The sequence below is a fragment of the Bison bison genome, unplaced genomic scaffold (genome assembly GCF_000754665.1).
Source record: "Bison bison bison isolate TAMUID 2011002044 unplaced genomic scaffold, Bison_UMD1.0 scf7180017864280, whole genome shotgun sequence".
Lineage (NCBI taxonomy): Eukaryota > Metazoa > Chordata > Mammalia > Artiodactyla > Bovidae > Bison > Bison bison.
In genome coordinates this window covers 5440659-5458561 of record NW_011494852.1, presented here as the reverse complement: position 1 = coordinate 5458561, position 17903 = coordinate 5440659, and the positions used below count along the sequence as shown (strand labels likewise).

The window sequence follows — 17903 nt, the reverse complement described above, 5'->3', positions numbered from 1 at the left end:
TCTGCTTTTGAATATGCTATCTAGGTTGGTCATAACTTTCCTTCCAAGGAGTAAGTGTCTTTTAATTTCATGGCTGCAGTCACCATCTGCAGTGATTTTGGAGCCCCCAAAATAAAGTCTGACACTGTTTCCACTGTTTCTATAAGGGATATCCTAGTGTTTTCTTTCTTCATCTGACATGCCCATCCATGGGGTTGCCAATTGCAGGATCCCAACTTTCTCGTGGCAGAGTAATATTCCATTGTATATGTATGTATTACCTCTTCTGTATGCGTTCATCTGCTTTTTGGTCTCTGCTTTTTAATACACTCTCTATGCTAGTCAATAGCTTTTCTTCCAAGTAGCAAGTGTCTTTTAATTTCATGGCTGCAATTACTGTCTGCAATGATTTTGGAGCCCAAGAAAATAAAGTCTGTCACTGTTTCCACTATTTGGCTTGTAGTGATGGGATCAGATGCCATGAGCTTCATTTTATGAATGTTGAGTTTTAAGCCAGCTTTTTCACTCTCCTCTTTCACTTTCATCAAGAGGCTCTTTAGTGCCTCTTCACTTTCTACCATAAAGGTGGTGTTATTTGCATATCTGAGGTTATTGATATTTCTCCCAGCAATCTTGATTCCAGCTTGAGCTTCATCCACTCCAGCATTTCACATGGTACTCTTCATATAAGTTAAATAAGCAGGGTGACAATATACAGCTTTGACATACTCCTTCCCCAATTTTGAACCAGTTCATTGTTCCATGTCCGATTCTAACTATTGCATACAGTTTTCTCAGGAGGCAGGTGAGGTAGTAAGTATTTGTTCTTTTATTTTTTTTAATAATTTCTGAAATTAATTTTTGGCTATGCTGGGTCTTCATTGCTGCATGAACTTTTCTCTAGTTATGACAAGTGGTGGCTACTCTCTAGTTGCAGTGTGTGGGCTTCTCATTGCGGTGGTTTCGCTTGTTGCAGAGCACAGGCTCTAGAGTGTGCAGGCTTAATAGTTGGGGCACATGGGTTTAGTTACTGTGAGGCACGGCATGTGGGTCTTCCTGGATCAGGGACGGAACCCATGTCTCCTGTATTGGCAGGCGGAGTCTTAACGGCGGAGCCACCAGGGGGAGCCCCAACAATATTAATTCTTTTGATCCACGAACATGGAATATCTTTTCACTTATTTGTATTCTCTTCAGTTTCTTTCATCTCCTTGGTTAAATGTATTGCTAAGTATTTTTGTTGTTTCTGATACTTTTGTGAATGCGTGCATGTGTGCGTGTCAAGTCATGTTTGACTCTTTCCGACCGCATGGACTGTAGCCTATCAGGCTCCTCTGTCCATGGGATTCTCCAGGCAAGAATACTGGAGTGGGTTGGCATTTCCTCCTCCAGGGGATCTTCCTGACCCAGGGATCGAACTTGCATCTCTTATGTCTCCTCTTCACTATTGTGAATGGGATTGTTTTTATTTCTTATTCAGATATTTTGTTGTTAGTGTATACAAACAGAGCTGATTTCTGTCTATTGATTTTGTATCCTGAAACTTTACTGAATTTTTTGATTTGTTCTAACAGTTTTTTGCTGGTGATTTTAGGATTTTCTGTATATAAGATCATATCATCTTAAAAAGACTTTTCTCCTTTTTTTTCCTTGCCTGACTGCTCTGGTTAGGATTACTCATACTATACTGAATAGGATTGATGAGAGTACCTTGGTCTTGTTCTGGTCTTAAAGGAAAAGTTTTCAACCTTTTACCATTGGGTATGATGTTAGTTATTGGCTTATCATATATTGCCTGACTTATGTTGAGCTACATTCCTTCTATACTCAATTTGTTGAGAGTTTTTATCACAAAAGGATATTGTATTTTGTCAAGTGCCTTTTCTGCCTCTCTTGAAATGATCAGACATAATAATTTCTGTCTTTCTATTAATATGTCACATGTATAGATTTGCATGTGTTGAACTATCTTTGCATCCCAGGATTAAATCCTTCTTGATCATGGTGTTTTAACATGCTGTTGAATTTAGTTTGCCTATATTTTGTTGAAAATTTCTGCATCTACATTCATTAGAGACACTGGCCTATAGTTTTCTTTGCAGTGTCCTATCTCCCTTTAGTATCAGGGTAATGTTGGTCTTGTAAAATGAGCTTGAGAGTGTTCCCTTCAGTTCAACTTATTTTTTTGTGTGAAAGTTTGAGAAAGATTGGCATCTGTTCATCTGTAAATGATTGGTAAAACTCATCAGGGAAGCCATGTAGTTTTTGGCTTTTCTTTTTTGGAGGGAGAGGAGGATTTTCTTTACTGGAAGATTTTAATTACTGATTCAGCTCCTTACTCATTATATCTGTTCTGATCTATTTCATGGTTCAATCTTGGTAGGTTGTATGTTTCTAGGAATTTATCCATTTGTTCTAGGTTATCCACTTTGTTACCATATAACTGTTCATAATAGTCTCTCATGGTCATTGTATCTGTGGTATCTTTCAGATATCACATGCCCCCTCTTTCATTTTATTTATTAGACTCCTCTTTTTCTTCTTGATGGTGTCCTTAGCACAGTTAGTACAATCTGCTTCTCTGTAATGTCCTCTGAGAATGTTATCTGCTGCTCTCTCAGACTTTTCAGTCATGAAGCTCAAAATTCAGTATGCTGGATATGATGAGAGAAAAATGAGCCTCTTTGGCACCATATCATATAGCTGAGAAAACAGGGTACTCACACATTTTTACTTTCCTTCACGAGTGAAATCATGGGCCAGGATTTCTCTTGGCCCTAAGCTATGTTGCCTTGATGGAGGAGTGAGGTAGGTGAAAGTCAAACTGTTCCTCTTACCCTTTATGATGAGTCCAAACTTGTATATTTTGCTCCATTGGTGCACTGGAAATCTTTGCTAGAGACCTGCACTTTCACAAAGGCTGTCTTTTGTTGGGTGCTTGTCTCAGACAGTCATTTTCTGGGGGCTCCTGAACAGTGGCCAAAAGAGGCTAGAGTCAGTTCACATGCCTCTCAGGGGTCTACAGCAAGAACTGTGGTCTTTATGCTTGTTTTTCAACATTTGGGTAGGCAAGACTCCTTCTGAGTACCTTGCATATGGTGCTGGATCCCGCAGTTCCCATAAGGGCACTTTTGTCCATGGATGGATGTCAAATTATTATTTTTGCAGTGGGGACTGAATGAGGGATGTCTTATTTAGCCATGATTGCCTTTGGTTTCTTAAGCCTGATTATTTACAAGTCCTTGCTCTTCAGTAGGAAGGGCTCCAAAAGAGAAGTTTCCATTATTCTCACAGCATACTCTGAACCTTAGTGAATGTTCATGTTCATAGGGTCCTTTTAGGACCTAGAAATTAATAATCAGAAACATTTTTTGTGAGTTTGCTCCTGGTGATTTCATCTTACCCCATCTGTCACAGAAATTCCTGAAAGTATAGGAAATATGGACAGCTCCCTTTGTTCCAGTGCTCTTTGTCTTATGTTTATATTTTTGGGATATTTTGGTTTTTAACTAGAAAAAGTGCATTTGATTTCTATGTCTAAAGCACACTGCTTTGAAGAAATTTGTCACCATTCCTCATTTCTGACACTTTAAATCTTTCTTTGTACTATTTTTTCATAGTTCTGGTTGTAATTCAGATTTAGAATTTTAAAATTCTAAAATTTAAATCCATTTTAAAAAACTTCATTAAGAAATCTTTTTTTCTGTATCTTTTCATATTTGTAGGATTCTGTTTGTGGCACTCTTTTTTCAGTATATGTGAACTCTGCAGTTTTCATGGCTGCAGACACATATCATAGGCTTATGAACAATAAATCTTCATTTTCAATTTAGATTTTTTTCTGGCCTAGTGAACAATATGTGCAACTGCTAAATCAATGAATATCTCCAGTTGGATGTCCTACTATGTTTCAAAGTTTGTATACCATTCTCTCCCCTTTTCTGCTTCTATCCAAATCATATTTTCATGTGTTAGTGAATCACAGGGATCTAGTGAGTTCCCAAACCAGTTAACTTCGAGTGAAGTTTTATATTCCCCCAGTTTTTACAGTCAGTATAAATCGGTACCCAAGATCTCTTTAACCCACAGTAGTTATTAAAGATATGTGCTTGCTAAATCAATGAATGAACACAAACTGACAGGATATTGCTAAAATGATTTTTTTCTTTCAGACAGTAACAAAAACATAAAATTTATTTTATAGTCTCTTACCTTTGTGTATTACGTGAACAAGTTTCAATATGTTTTGTCCACAACATATAAGGTGGATGACTTCAGATTGAGTGGGAGTATGTTGTTACAGGACACGGTGACATTCAAAGATGTGGCTATTGACTTCACTCAGGAAGAGTGGAAGCAATTGGATCCAGCTCAAAGGAACCTGTACCGGAATGTGATGCTAGAAAACTATAACAACTTAATCACAGTGGGTAAGGGTAGTTTCCTATATAACTCAAATTCTGGGAGTAAAGTTCCCTTTTTCCCCCAGTGTTTCTGAAATGGGTCCAACCTTCAATTATTAGACTGAGTTTGGTCTTTAGATGCCTTTGTTCACATGCACATGCATGCTGCAGCTTTCAAAGCAAAATGTCATCTATGGTTATGTTTCAGGGGGCAGCATCCCTAGAAACAATGCTTTTCTTATCTTTCAGAAGGCCTTGGGCTAGCCTCAATTCTTGAATGATTCTTTTTTCCTACTATTTATGCCCAAATCTTACATCCTTTCCCTTTCACAGGATGTCCATTCACCAAACCTGATGTGATTTTCAAGTTGGAGCAAGAAGAAGAACCATGGGTCATGGAGGAAGAAGTGTTAAAGAAACATTGTCCAGGTTAGTGAAAGGGAACCATAGAGGTGAGGAAGGGCCAAGGCCCTTTAACAGCTAATATGTAAGTTCTTGATCCCTCTGAAATATTCCAAAGGTATATTTTTTTAGGCCATAGAATTCCATACTGACAGTGTGAATTTTTTATATATGTAAGATGTCATTTTTGAAACTTTTTTTGAAAATTCACATTTTTGTTGTGAATTTAAATATCCTAACTCTGTCAAGCTTTGAAGTCAGTGGTACACTGGTTTCATAAGATTTAGAAACTTTCCTTCACATTCTTCACAATCTGTATAAAATTACTCATTGTGTTATTTATATCTTCCGTTAATTCTACAGCATTCTCAGCATCATCAAATATTAGCTCTCATTCATTGTCTTAACACTCTACCACTGAAACTCAGATAGATCCTAGACCTTTTTATTTTTTCCTCCATATTTTTAAATCTCCTGTTTTCTTCCTTTGTAGCTCTCTGCTGTCTTCTCAGTAATTACTTTAAATATATCTTCCAATTTATTAATTCTCTCTTCAATTGTGTTTATTTTAAACTCATCCACCTTTTAAAAAAATTATTTATTTTTGGCTTTGCTGGTTCTTTGTTGTTACACATGGGCTTTCTCTATTTGCAGCGAGCAGGGGCTACTCTAGTTGTGGTGCACAGGTTTCTTATTGCAGTGGCTTCTCTTGTTGCAGAGAACAGGTTCTAAGTGCACATTCTTAAGTAGTTGAGGCACATGGGCTCAGTAGTGGCTCTGGGGCTCTAGAGCTTGGGCTTATTAGTATTGTGCCACACAGCTTTATTTGCTCTGCAGCATGTGAGATCTTCCTGGACCAGGGATTGAATGCATGTCTCCCACACTGGCAGGTGGATTCTTTACTACTGAGCCACCAGAGAAGCTTAACTCATCCACCTTTGAAAAAACTTTTAGTATAAGTATTTTGTATTTTTAGAAATTCCTTTTGTTTTTGCAAAAAAATCTCACATCTTTCTGATTCTTCCTAATAATTTCTGTGGCTTCTTCAGATTTGTGTTTTAATTTTTGCTTCTTTAAAAATACTGTACATAGCTCTTTTGTATTGTCTTCAGGTTTAAATGTCCTATTTTTGACGACTCAGTGTGTTTTGGTTCTTCATGTGCTCGATGATAGCTGATTGCAATTTGAGTTTTTTAAAATCTTAATTTATGATAATCTTCTTGTCCTAAATTGAGTTGCTTTCTTCTGAAGATGATTTACATGTGTTTCTGGTGGGCACCAGTAGGCGTTTCCAGGTAAGGATCAGTTCTTTGAAGGTCCTGGCTTTTGGTAGGAACCTCAATTGAACTTTTCTTCTTTATTGATAGCCCAAGAGCCTTATATTTTACTTAATAAGACTTTGCATAGGTACTCAAGTCAGATCCATCTTCAGGCTACTTTCAGTTCTGCTCTCTTAGTCATGGTTTTGGCTAATACTTGATTTTGTTTTGTTCACTTTGTGTGTGTGTATAGTGCTCAGGTTGTTGGAGAATACTGCAGTGTTCTTGGAGATTTAGGCTACTTCCTATAAGCCCAGTAGTGCTTCAAAATTTCAGCTTTATCCACTGTCTAATTTTGCAAATGAGGTTACCCTATTGTAATTTCAATGTTAAAAATCCGTATGTAGTCTGTCTCTTTTATTCCCCCGACTTGCATGGTGTTTTTTGTTTTGGGTGATTTTATTTTTCTCTTTATTTCTTGGTTCTGCTGGTTAATCTTGTTTTAGCCCTTTTTGTTTTCTCATTGTTTCTTCCTCATGCATTTGTATTTCTATAAATATCTTTCTATATTTCTAGCTCTTGATTTATACCTGGTATTTTCACTAAGTTTTATCATTCATGGCAATATTCAGTCAAGATTTCATTCTGTATGTCATAATTTTCTTTAGCTTGAATTTTGTCTGCTTTCTTTATATCATGTTTTTTTCTTTTCTCTTACATTTTTTAAGAGATATGATTTAAATACCTTCTCATTTTTGAGTGAGGATAGTTCCTTCTTAACCTGATTTTTAAAGAAGTATAATGTTAGGGAAGGAAAAACAGTTCTCAGATCTAGAGCACAAATCTGCAAACTAAACTAACAAAACTGCAAACTTTCTTTCTGAGGAAGAAAGTTCTCAGATTTAGAGCACAAACCTGTTGGCCAGCCACTTGTTTTTGTAAATAAAGTTTTATTGGAATACATTCATACCAAGTCATTTACATCTTGACTGTTACTATTACAGAGGCAAGGTTGAATAGTCATGTCAAAGACTATATGACTCATGAAAGTGAAAGAAAGAAAGTGAAGTCGCTTAGTCATGTCTGACTCTTTGCAACCCCATGGACTGTAGGCTTCCAGGCTCCTCCATCTGTGGGATTTTCCAGGCAAGAATACTGAAGTGGGTTGCCATTTCCTTCTCCAGGGGATCTTCCTGACCCAGGGATCAAACCCCAGTCTCCCACACTGCAGGCAGGCTCTTTACCATCTGAGCCACCAGGGAAGCCCATATGACCCATGAAGCCTAAAATATTTGCAATCTGACCTTATTTAAGAAAAAGTTTGCCAACTCTTGATGTATAGGAGTACATCTGTGCTTCATACTAAAGCCTTTTATTCTGCATGGTTGTGTGAATATGTTTAGGCTTTATTTCTTCTCATCCAAAAAGGAACTGTGGCTACAAGTCTCATAACTCTGAATCTTATACTCTCATCCCAAGACCTCTTCCTAAAAAGATAGTATTTCACAGTGTTTCCTTGCTCAGTCCTGGTTTCCTTGACATAGTTAGGGATGTCAAGTCTCCTGTAGTCAGTCTGCACTCCCAAATTTCCATGTTGTAAACATGGGTTAATTAATTCTTCCCTTCAAGGTATGGTGTCCATTTTGACAGTGTCAACTGTTTGCTCTGCCCACAATCAGTATGAACAATTATCTTCTCTTAGAATCCTTTTTCCCCTGTTCCACCCTTCACTGTATTTGTCAACATTAACTCATTATAATTGGGGTTATAGCCACCACCTAAGATCACTGAAGCATCGACGTTTCAATTCTTGTTTGTATACAGGAAAAGAGATCAGATAGTTTTTCATTCTACCATCTTAAAACATGGAGTCTTTTCTGTCACATTTGGTATTTTGATCTTGCTCCTGGAATTTGTCACTTCTACTTGGACACTACCTTAAAGACCTGATCTTGCCTTCTCCCTCGACCTCTTTTGTTTAATTGAGCTTTTCTGTTTCCCTAAACTGAGGTGACTCAAAAGCTTAAGCTCAGTATACTATTTTCTACCAAGTCTCTAACTTCCTGCTTTCACAAGAATCTTTCATTTCCTTTATTCTCAGTCTGGCAGAGAGGAAAATGGAGATTATTTTTTCCTCCCTATTTTTGAGCTAAGCAGCCACTATGGACTGGAAGTCTTACCCTTTGGTATGTAGATTTTCATTTATTCTGTTTGAGCCAGTTCCTTATCTCTGAATTCCTCTGCCTGGTGTCCTTGATGTAGAGCTATTCTGCTTATCTTTCTCAAGAGAGTAACCTCACATATTCTCTAGGATGGAAGAGTAGTCTTTGTCTTCATTAGTTTATACCGTTTTTATACTTTGCCTCATTTTCATGTGGTTTTGGGTAGGATCAGAGATAAATTCATACATCAATTAGGCCATATTTAATTTCTCATTCTTTGTTTTCCCTTTTGCTCAGTTGTTGTTTAGTCACTAAGTCATGTCTGACTCTGTTGCAACCCCATGTACTATAGCCTGCCAGGCTCCCCTGTCCATGGGATTTCCCAGGCAAGAACGCTGGAGTGGGTTGCCATTTCCTTCTCCAGGGGATCTTCGTTACCCAGGGATCTAACCTGTGTCTCTTGCACTGGCAAGCAGATTCTTTACCACTCAGCCACCTGGGAAAGCCGCCTTTTGCTCAGTACTTACTCCCTTTTCAGTCATGCTAGGTAGGCTTTTCTGCTTTTATATTCTGATTCTTTTATCCTATTTTTACCTTCCTGTTGTTTGCTCTCATTTTATTAATTACTGTAGTGGTCAGGTGAATTTTTTAAAAATATGTAGTTTGTGCTTACAGTACAGATTTTTAAAGTACAAAAGGATACATATTGAAAACTAAATTTTCTTCTCTTACCCATGTCTTCCTCTATGCTAGCAACCTGTAGTATCATTTTCCTTTAAGCTATTACTTATTTGTATTTTCAAGCATTTTTATTGAAACCACTTTAAATTGATAGGTTAACTTGTGAATAACTATCATCTCTGCTGTTGAATGTTCTTTTCCAAGAATGTGATATGCCTTTTGTCTTAGTTTCCTAGGGCTGCTGTAACAAAGTAGAGGCTAGAAATACAAATACAGGGTGTAAGTAGGGCTCATGTTCCTACTGAAACCCACAGAAGATTCCTTGCATCTTTCAGCTTCTTTTATCCCCAGATATTCCTTGGCTTGTGACAGCATAACTCCAATCTGTGTCTTTAACGTCATATAGTGTTTCCCTGTGTTTCTGTCTCTTCATGTGGCAATCTTCTTTTAAGAACACCAGTCAGATTAGGGGCTTACCCTACTCCAGTGTGACCTCATCTTAACTAATTACATCTGCAGTGACCTTATTTTCAAATAACTTCATGTTCTGAGGTACTGAGCATTAGGACTTAAACATATTTTAAAGGTGGGACACACAATTCAACCCATAATACTGTTTCATGTGTTCAAATCTGTGTGTGCATGTAAAGTTTTATAATTTGTGGAACTTTCTAATTAAATATATTCCCAATTTTTTTGTGTTTTTATTATAAATGTAGTCTTTTGTTATCTTTTCTAAATAGCTATTTGTATATATGAAGGTTACTAAAACTGAGTATTAATTTGCTATAGTGAATTTAATGAACTTTCTATAAATTTTCAGGTAACTCTTGATTTTACAAAGAAAGAGTTTTAATATTGACAAATAATGTGAATTTTTCCTTTCTAAGCTGTTTGTATGTACGTGGGAGGATGACCCATGCTGTGCAACACATGGGTCCCTAGTTCCCCAACCAGGGATCAAACCCATGCCCCTTTCATTGGGAGAGCAGTCTCAACCACTGGACTGCTAGGAAAGTCACCCTTTCCAAGTTTTTATACCTCATTTCTTTCTCTTATTTAATGCTCTACCCTGTACTATAATAATAGTTGTTATAGTACTCATCTTTTTCTTTTTCCTGACTTTAATGTGACTGCTTTGGGATTTTTCCCATTAGGAATGGTACCAAGGTTTAAGTTGTACTGTGATTTTTCTCTAGTTAAATATGTTTCCATTTTATAAAGTTATTTTTATGGAAAAATGCGTGTTGAATTTTTAATGTTTTTAATATCTTTGGAAATGATTACTTGACTTTTCACTTTTGACCTATTTACTATTACTACTATTTACTTATAGATTTCTCTAATATTGAAACATACTTCTATTCATGGAAAAAACCAACATATGTATGTCTTATATTTAATATGCTTCCGAGTCACTTTCTTTTCCTTCTAGGTCATTTTGAATATAGTTTTTGCACTGATATTCAAAAATGAAGTTGATGTATAGTTTGCTTTTTGGGTGTCATCTTTATCTGGTATTGGTATTATGTTTGTCTTATATACAAAAAAGAATTCTTTTTTCTTTCATAATATGTTGTATAGCACATGCTTAACAGCTGTCCTTTAGATAGTTGTTTAAATTCCCATGTTAATATCTATGGGCCTTGTCTATTTGTTTTGTTTGGGGGGATTTCTTTTCATAAATTTATTTGTGGAAAATGGTCTTTGTTTTCTACATCTTATAGAGTCAGTTTAGGTAATTTATATTTTTCAGAAATTATTTCTATCAAGCCATTTATGAAAGTTTATTTCCATAGAATCTTATAAAATACTTTTATGGTTTTTTAGCTTCCTGTTTTACCTTTTTCTCTATTGATGTTTCTTCATTTGTATATTCTGAATTCTCCCTCTTATTTATCCAACAGTTTTATATTTTTTATTTCAGATCCCATTAAGCAATCAAAGCTGTTTGTATTTCATAAATACCTGCCTCTACTCATATTTCCTTTCCTGGGATTTACTGAAGCTTAGGAAATAGGAGCTATATATAAACCTAGAATTTGCTTAATGGGAAATGAGGCTATAAGCTAAGAATCCCATACATGTATTTTTTTGGTTTTAATTATGTATAATTTTGGAAAATTTTACAAATGACATTTATTTGCAATTTCTTTTAGGAGAAATATGGGGGATGGATGAGCAGCTGAAAATTCAGGACAGACTTTTGACACAACTTGAAGATAAATTCACAAAAACACTGACTGATGAAAAAGTCAGTGAATGTCATAAGAAATTTGCAAATGCATTTCCTCTGAACTCAGACTTTTTTCCTTCCAGTCACAGAGTCTATGAATATGACTTATTTGGAAAATGTTTAGAACATAATAATTTGAACTATTATGAGAGAATCTTTATAGGAAGAGAAGACTGTGAATATAAGGAGCCTATGAAATCATTTGGCAATAGCTTATCCCATCTTGTAGTAACCCCCTTTAAGTGTAATCATTGTGGAAAAGGTTTTGATCAAACTTTGGACCTCATCAGACACTTGAGAATTCATACTGGAGAGAAACCCTATGAATGTAAAAAATGTAGAAAAGCTTTCGGTCACAAGGAAAAACTGATTAAACATCATAAAATTCACAGTAGGGAGCAGTCTTATGAATGTAATGAATGTGGGAAAGCTTTCATTAAAATGTCAAATCTCATTAGACATCAACGAATCCATACTGGAGAGAAACCCTATGCATGTAAGGAGTGTGGGAAATCCTTCAGCCAGAAATCAAATCTAATTGATCATGAAAAAATTCATACTGGAGAGAAACCTTACGAATGTCATGAGTGTGGAAAAGCATTCAGCCAGAAGCAAAGCCTCATTGCACATCAGAAAGTTCATACTGGGGAGAAACCTTATGCATGTAATGAATGTGGTAAAGCCTTCCCACGAATAGCATCTCTTGCTCTTCATATGAGAAGTCATACAGGAGAGAAACCTTATAAATGTGATAAATGTGGAAAAGCCTTCTCTCAGTTTTCCATGCTTATTATACATGTGAGAATTCATACAGGTGAGAAACCCTATGAATGTAATGAATGTGGAAAATCTTTCTCTCAAAGTTCAGCCCTTACTGTACATATGAGAAGTCATACTGGTGAGAAACCTTACGAATGTAAGGAATGTAGAAAAGCCTTCAGCCACAAGAAGAACTTCATTACACACCAAAAGATTCATACTAGAGAGAAACCTTATGAATGTAATGAATGTGGGAAAGCTTTCATTCAGATGTCAAATCTTGTTAGACACCAGAGAATTCACACTGGAGAAAAACCCTATATATGTAAGGAATGTGGCAAAGCCTTTAGCCAGAAATCAAATCTCATTGCTCATGAAAAAATTCATTCTGGAGAGAAACCCTATGAATGTAATGAATGTGGGAAAGCCTTCAGCCAAAAGCAAAACTTTATTACACATCAGAAAGTTCACACTGGAGAGAAACCTTATGATTGTAATGAATGTGGTAAAGCCTTCTCTCAAATTGCTTCCCTTACTCTTCATCTGAGAAGTCACACAGGGGAAAAGCCTTATGAATGTGATAAATGTGGGAAAGCCTTCTCTCAGTGCTCACTGCTTAATTTACATATGAGAAGTCATACAGGTGAGAAACCCTATGTATGTAATGAATGTGGAAAAGCTTTCTCTCAAAGAACTTCCCTTATTGTACACATGAGAGGTCATACAGGTGAGAAACCTTATGAATGTAACAAATGTGGAAAAGCCTTCTCCCAAAGTTCCTCCCTTACAATACATATACGAGGTCATACAGGTGAGAAACCCTTCGACTGTAGTAAATGTGGAAAAGCCTTTTCCCAAATCTCATCTCTTACACTTCATATGAGAAAACATACAGGTGAGAAGCCTTATCATTGTAATGAGTGTGGTAAGGCCTTCAGCCAAAAGTCACACCTTGTTAGACACCAGAGAATTCATACTTATTAGAAATAGAAACTTTATGAATCTTGTGAATATGGAAAAAGACTTCAGAAGGAATTTGCATTTCCTTGCACATTACATAATGGGATCTAGAGCAGAAAACTGTGAATGTGGGAAAGCCTTTTTAAGAAGCCACACATTTGTGAAACAGAATTCTTACCAAGGGGACAAAATGTATGAGAAAGCTGATTATCAAAAACCTTCAGTAGACATCTTACCTAATGATATTTATCCAGCATTCTCACTAAAATCTGAAACAAGATATTTGCTATCAGGTTATCAACATGATACTTGAGCTCCTAGCCATTGCAGAAAAAAGAAATACTCTTAACCTTTTTATACTAGAATAATAATAATTAGAAAATATGTTGATATAAAATATTTATGAATAAACATGATAATGAATTACAAGACATATATATGTAGTTAAATATTTTGAAGGTCACAAAAGAACACCTGAAATTTTGAGAAAAATAACATTGTCTAAAAAGACATAAAATTTCTCACAAATCTCTAAAGTACTTCCACTCAAAGTTGTTTTCTTTAACCAGTTATGTTTTTAACAATTTCACAAACTGATTGAAACTTTATATAGGAATGTAAATGGCCACAAATAGGTGAAATATGTAAAAAATACAAGAGAGAAGATACACCATTAGATATCATTTATTTAAAGCTGGTATCATTGTTTTTACACAATGTTCTTAAGGAGTATATCAGTGGAAACAAATTGAAGATTGGAGGAAGGAGATATGGGAATTTTGTGTATTATAGTGCTATTGAGATCACTGGAGAGAAAATGACCTATTAAATAAATGGAAGATTCATATTAACAAAAAATGTTAGCTCTCTAGTTTTTATCATATACAAAAATAAAATCCAAACAGACTGAAGACTAGAACATAGAAAGCAAAATTCTGTATGATGAAAATAAAATAGACTATATTTACTACCTTAGAGTAATAGGATTACTTTAAACATACATAAATGTGGAACATTCAGTTCTATTTTGGTGCATTGGCTTCAGAGGCACCCACATATGTCACAGAGATACATATATCTTTGTGTTAACTGGATCATGGTTTGTATTCCTCTAAATAGAATACATACATTTCCATTAATAGAGGGATAGAGTGATACAATATGGTTATTTCTATGATAGAACATAATATTTAAAGATACAAATTTGACATAATTACATGGATAGACTCCATAATACTGACAGAAAAAGCAAAATGTACAATGAAATAAAACATTTCTTTTTTTTTTTTAAACATTTCTATAAATTTAATAAAACAATGCAAAGAACAGTACTGTGTGTTGATCATGGATACATATATGACATTGCCTTTTAGGAAGTGAAGGCAGTTGTTATATTTATCTGTAATATTTCTTTAATAAAAGACAAAGCAAATATGACAGTAGTAATGAATCTGGTTGTCAAAATTATGTTGTAGTTTTTTAAAATTATTATTTCTTGTCTGTATTTTCCTGTTTCTCTAAAATAATCAAGTAGATAGAGAAAACCTGGACCTATATGGATTCTTATTTTTGATCAGATATAACATTTACAGAAAGTTATCTTTAATAATGATACATAAACCAAACCTGAATTAAGATATTTTGCTTACCACCTCATGTTAATTAGCATATACAAATCAGAAGTATACAGCATCTATTTGAAGAGAGCTTTAAAATTTTTCATTTTTTATTTTAAACATGAGTTCCTCCCTACTTGAAACCAGTAAAGAAACAAATTTAGGAAAAAATATCACCTGCATTTGGGTTGGTTTCAAACTAAGGGGAAAAGACCACTCATGCATAATGTAAAATGTTAATGTTGTAACATATCAAGACAAGGATACTCATATTGGGACAGAAGAAGTGTCAAAGTATATAAACAAATCTTTCTTTGGCTTCTGAATTTTTAAATGGGAATTCAGATAGTGGTTATTTTTATGTGTCAGGTAAGAGCTCAGTGAATATGAAAGTTCACTTCTTCCTATACCACAGCTGTTTTATATTAATGCCTTTCAATTTTTTTCTAATTTTTTATTGGAGGATAATTGCTTTACAATATTGTGCTGGCTTCTGCCAAAAATGAACTCAAATATTTATAGTACTGAAACTTCTTTCCTCTGAATCAGTTCAGTTCAGTCACTCAGTCATGTCCAACTCTTTGCGACCCCATGGACTGCAGCACACCAGGCTTCCCTGTCCATCACCAACTCCCGGAGCTTGCTCAGACTCATGTCCATCGAGTCTGTGATGCCATCCAACTATATTATCCTCTCTCATCCCCTTCTCCTGCCTTCAATCTTTCCCAGCATCAGGGTCTTTTCCAATGAATCAGTTCTTTGCATCAGGTGGCCAAAGTATTGGGAGCTTCAGCATCAGTCCTACGAATGAATATTCAGGACTGATTTCCTTTAGGATTGACTGGTTTGATCTCCTTACAGTCCAAGGAACTCTCAAGAGTCTTCTCCAACACCACAGTTCAAAAGCATCAATTCTTTGGTACTCAGCTTTCTTTATAGTTCAACTCACATCCATACATGACTACTGGAAAAACCACAGCTTTGACTAGATGGGCCTTTGTTGGTAGAGTAATGTCTCTGCTTTTTAATATGCCATCTAGGTTGGTCATAGCTTTTCTTCCAAAGAGAAGAAATCTCATGGCTTTTAATTTCATGACTCCAGTCACCACCTGCAGTGATTTTGGAGCCCAAAATAATTTCTCTGAATAGCCCATTCATATATTTTATCTTTTTCTACTGGAACTTCCAAAAATACTTTTATTTAGAAATTATTACAGATTTATATAAGTTGAAGAAATAATACCCTAAAGCAGGGGTCCCCAACCTTTGGGATCTAATACCTGATGATCTGAGGTGGAGAAGATACAATAATAATAATAGAAATAAAGTGCATGATAAGTGTAATGTGTTTGAATCATCCCCAAACCATCTTCTTTCCCCACCACCCACCCCACCTCTGGCCCATGGAAAAATTGTCTTCTGTGAAACTAGTCTCTGGTGCCAAAAAAGGCTGGGGACCACTGCTCTAGAGGACTTTTAGTTTGTGTACCCTATGTCTGCATTCCCCTAATGTTAACATTTTACATGACTGTGGTTATATATCAAATTTGACACTAATTAGATTCATAGGCCTTACCAGATTTCACTGATTTTGCGTGCATTTGTGTGTCTTGTTACAATTTTACCTAGTGTAAGTTTTTGTAATGACCACTACAATCAAAATAGAGAACTTGAACCACCACAAGTATCACTTATTCTATCCCTTTGTAGTCATACCGTCTTTCCTCCCCTTGTACCCCACTCCTAATCCCTGACAAACACTATTCTCCTTAATTTCACTATACCAGGAGTGTTCTATAAGTGAAATCACTGTATTACCTTTAATATTTATGTTTACCTACCTAATTACTATGTAACCTTTTAAGGTTGGCTTTTTTTCACTCAACATAATTCTTTTTAGATCAATTCCACTTGTTGCAGGTACAATAATTTGTACTACTTTGATCTACAGAGTTCTTAAGTACATTTCTTTGTATTAACTTTTTAGTAGTTTAGAACTTCTAGGTATTACTTTATACATACATGACTTATCACAGTCTACTTTCATTAACACTGAACCAGTTCAAAACCTTATTTCTCCCCTTTGATTGTATAGTTACCATAAATATTTCCTCTATATACCTTAAGAACTACATAAGATAGTGTAGCCATTTTTTATTCAACCATCTAACATAATTGGGAACTCAACATTAAATGTACCTGTATATATACTTTCTGTCCTTTCCTCACTCCTTATATTGAAGAACTTCTTAGATCTCCTGAAAAATTCTCAGTTTTCTATTGTCTGAGCATGTCTTCCTTCACTTCATTCATGAATATTTTTTGCCAGTATGGAGTTCTGGGTTGACAGTTTCTTCAGCACTTAAAAAATGTGCTACTTCTAGACGTCCTGTGCTCTGATGAAAAATATGTTATTTAAGTCACTGTTTCTCTGTAGGTATAGATCATTTCTAACACTGCTTTCAATTTTGTTTTTAGTTTTCTGAAGTTGGATTACCATATGTCTTGTAGATTTCTTTGGGTTTATCCTATTTGGGATTTGCTCAGTTTCTTGAATATGGAGGCTTACATTTATTGCCAAATTTGAGGAGTTTTCTGCCATTATTTCTTTGCGTTCCTCTACAGACCCACACTCTCTCTTTTCCTTCTGGGACTCAGCATATTTCCCCTCTCTTTTGCTCATATTGGGTAATTTCTCTTGTTCCATCTTTAAATTCCCTGATGGATTCCTCTGTCCTCTCGACTGTGTTCTTGAGCATATTCACTAAGTCTTTTATTTCTGCTACTGTATTTTTCAGTTAAAATATTTCATTTTATTCTTTATACTCTCCCTTTCTTTGCTAAGATTTCCTACTTTTTTTTCCATCTCTTTGAAGTGTATTCACAATTTGTTCACTGAAGCATTTCTATGATTGCTGTTTTAAATTTGTCGGGTAACTTAAATGCTGCAGTTCAAAAGGTGGCACGTGTTCTTCTTTCAGCTAACACCATAACTAGACAAATTGATGAAATAGAGGATACTGAGGTGCAGCTCTTAGGATTAATGATCCACTGTGATACACAATTCAGGTCGACTAGTCTACCAATGTTGACAACAGGCAAAAATACTTGCTTTTGTGAGATATATTTGTCAGGAGGAAGTGTCATGTTATTCAGTTGCTCAGTTGTGTCTGACTCTTTGTGACCCCATGGACTGCAGCATGCCAGGCTTCCTGTACTTCACCATCTCCCAGAGCTTGCTCAAACTCATGTCCATTGAGTCTGTGATGTCATTCAACCATCTCGTCCTGTTGTCCCCTTCTCCTCCTGCCTTTAATCTTTCCCAGCATCAGGGTCTTTTCTAAAGAGTTGGCTCTTTGCATCAGGTGGCCAAAGTATTGGAGCTTCAGCGTCAGCATCAGTCCTTCCAATGAATATTCAGGATTGACTGGTTTGATTTCCTTGCA

The 17903-nt window shown here is 35.7% G+C and overlaps 1 protein-coding gene across 1 annotated transcript in view; it reads left to right on the top strand.

Moving 5' to 3' along the window:
- ZNF569 (zinc finger protein 569) overlaps positions 1-14283 on the top strand; it is a 24926-nt gene extending 10643 nt beyond the window's left edge. Inside the window, 3 exon segments of the mRNA XM_010849154.1 lie at positions 4283-4409; positions 4716-4811; positions 11046-14283. Coding sequence (XP_010847456.1) covers positions 4283-4409; positions 4716-4811; positions 11046-12952 — 2130 coding nt within the window. The 3' untranslated portion in view covers positions 12953-14283.
- Positions 14284-17903: the final 3620 nt, after the last annotated feature.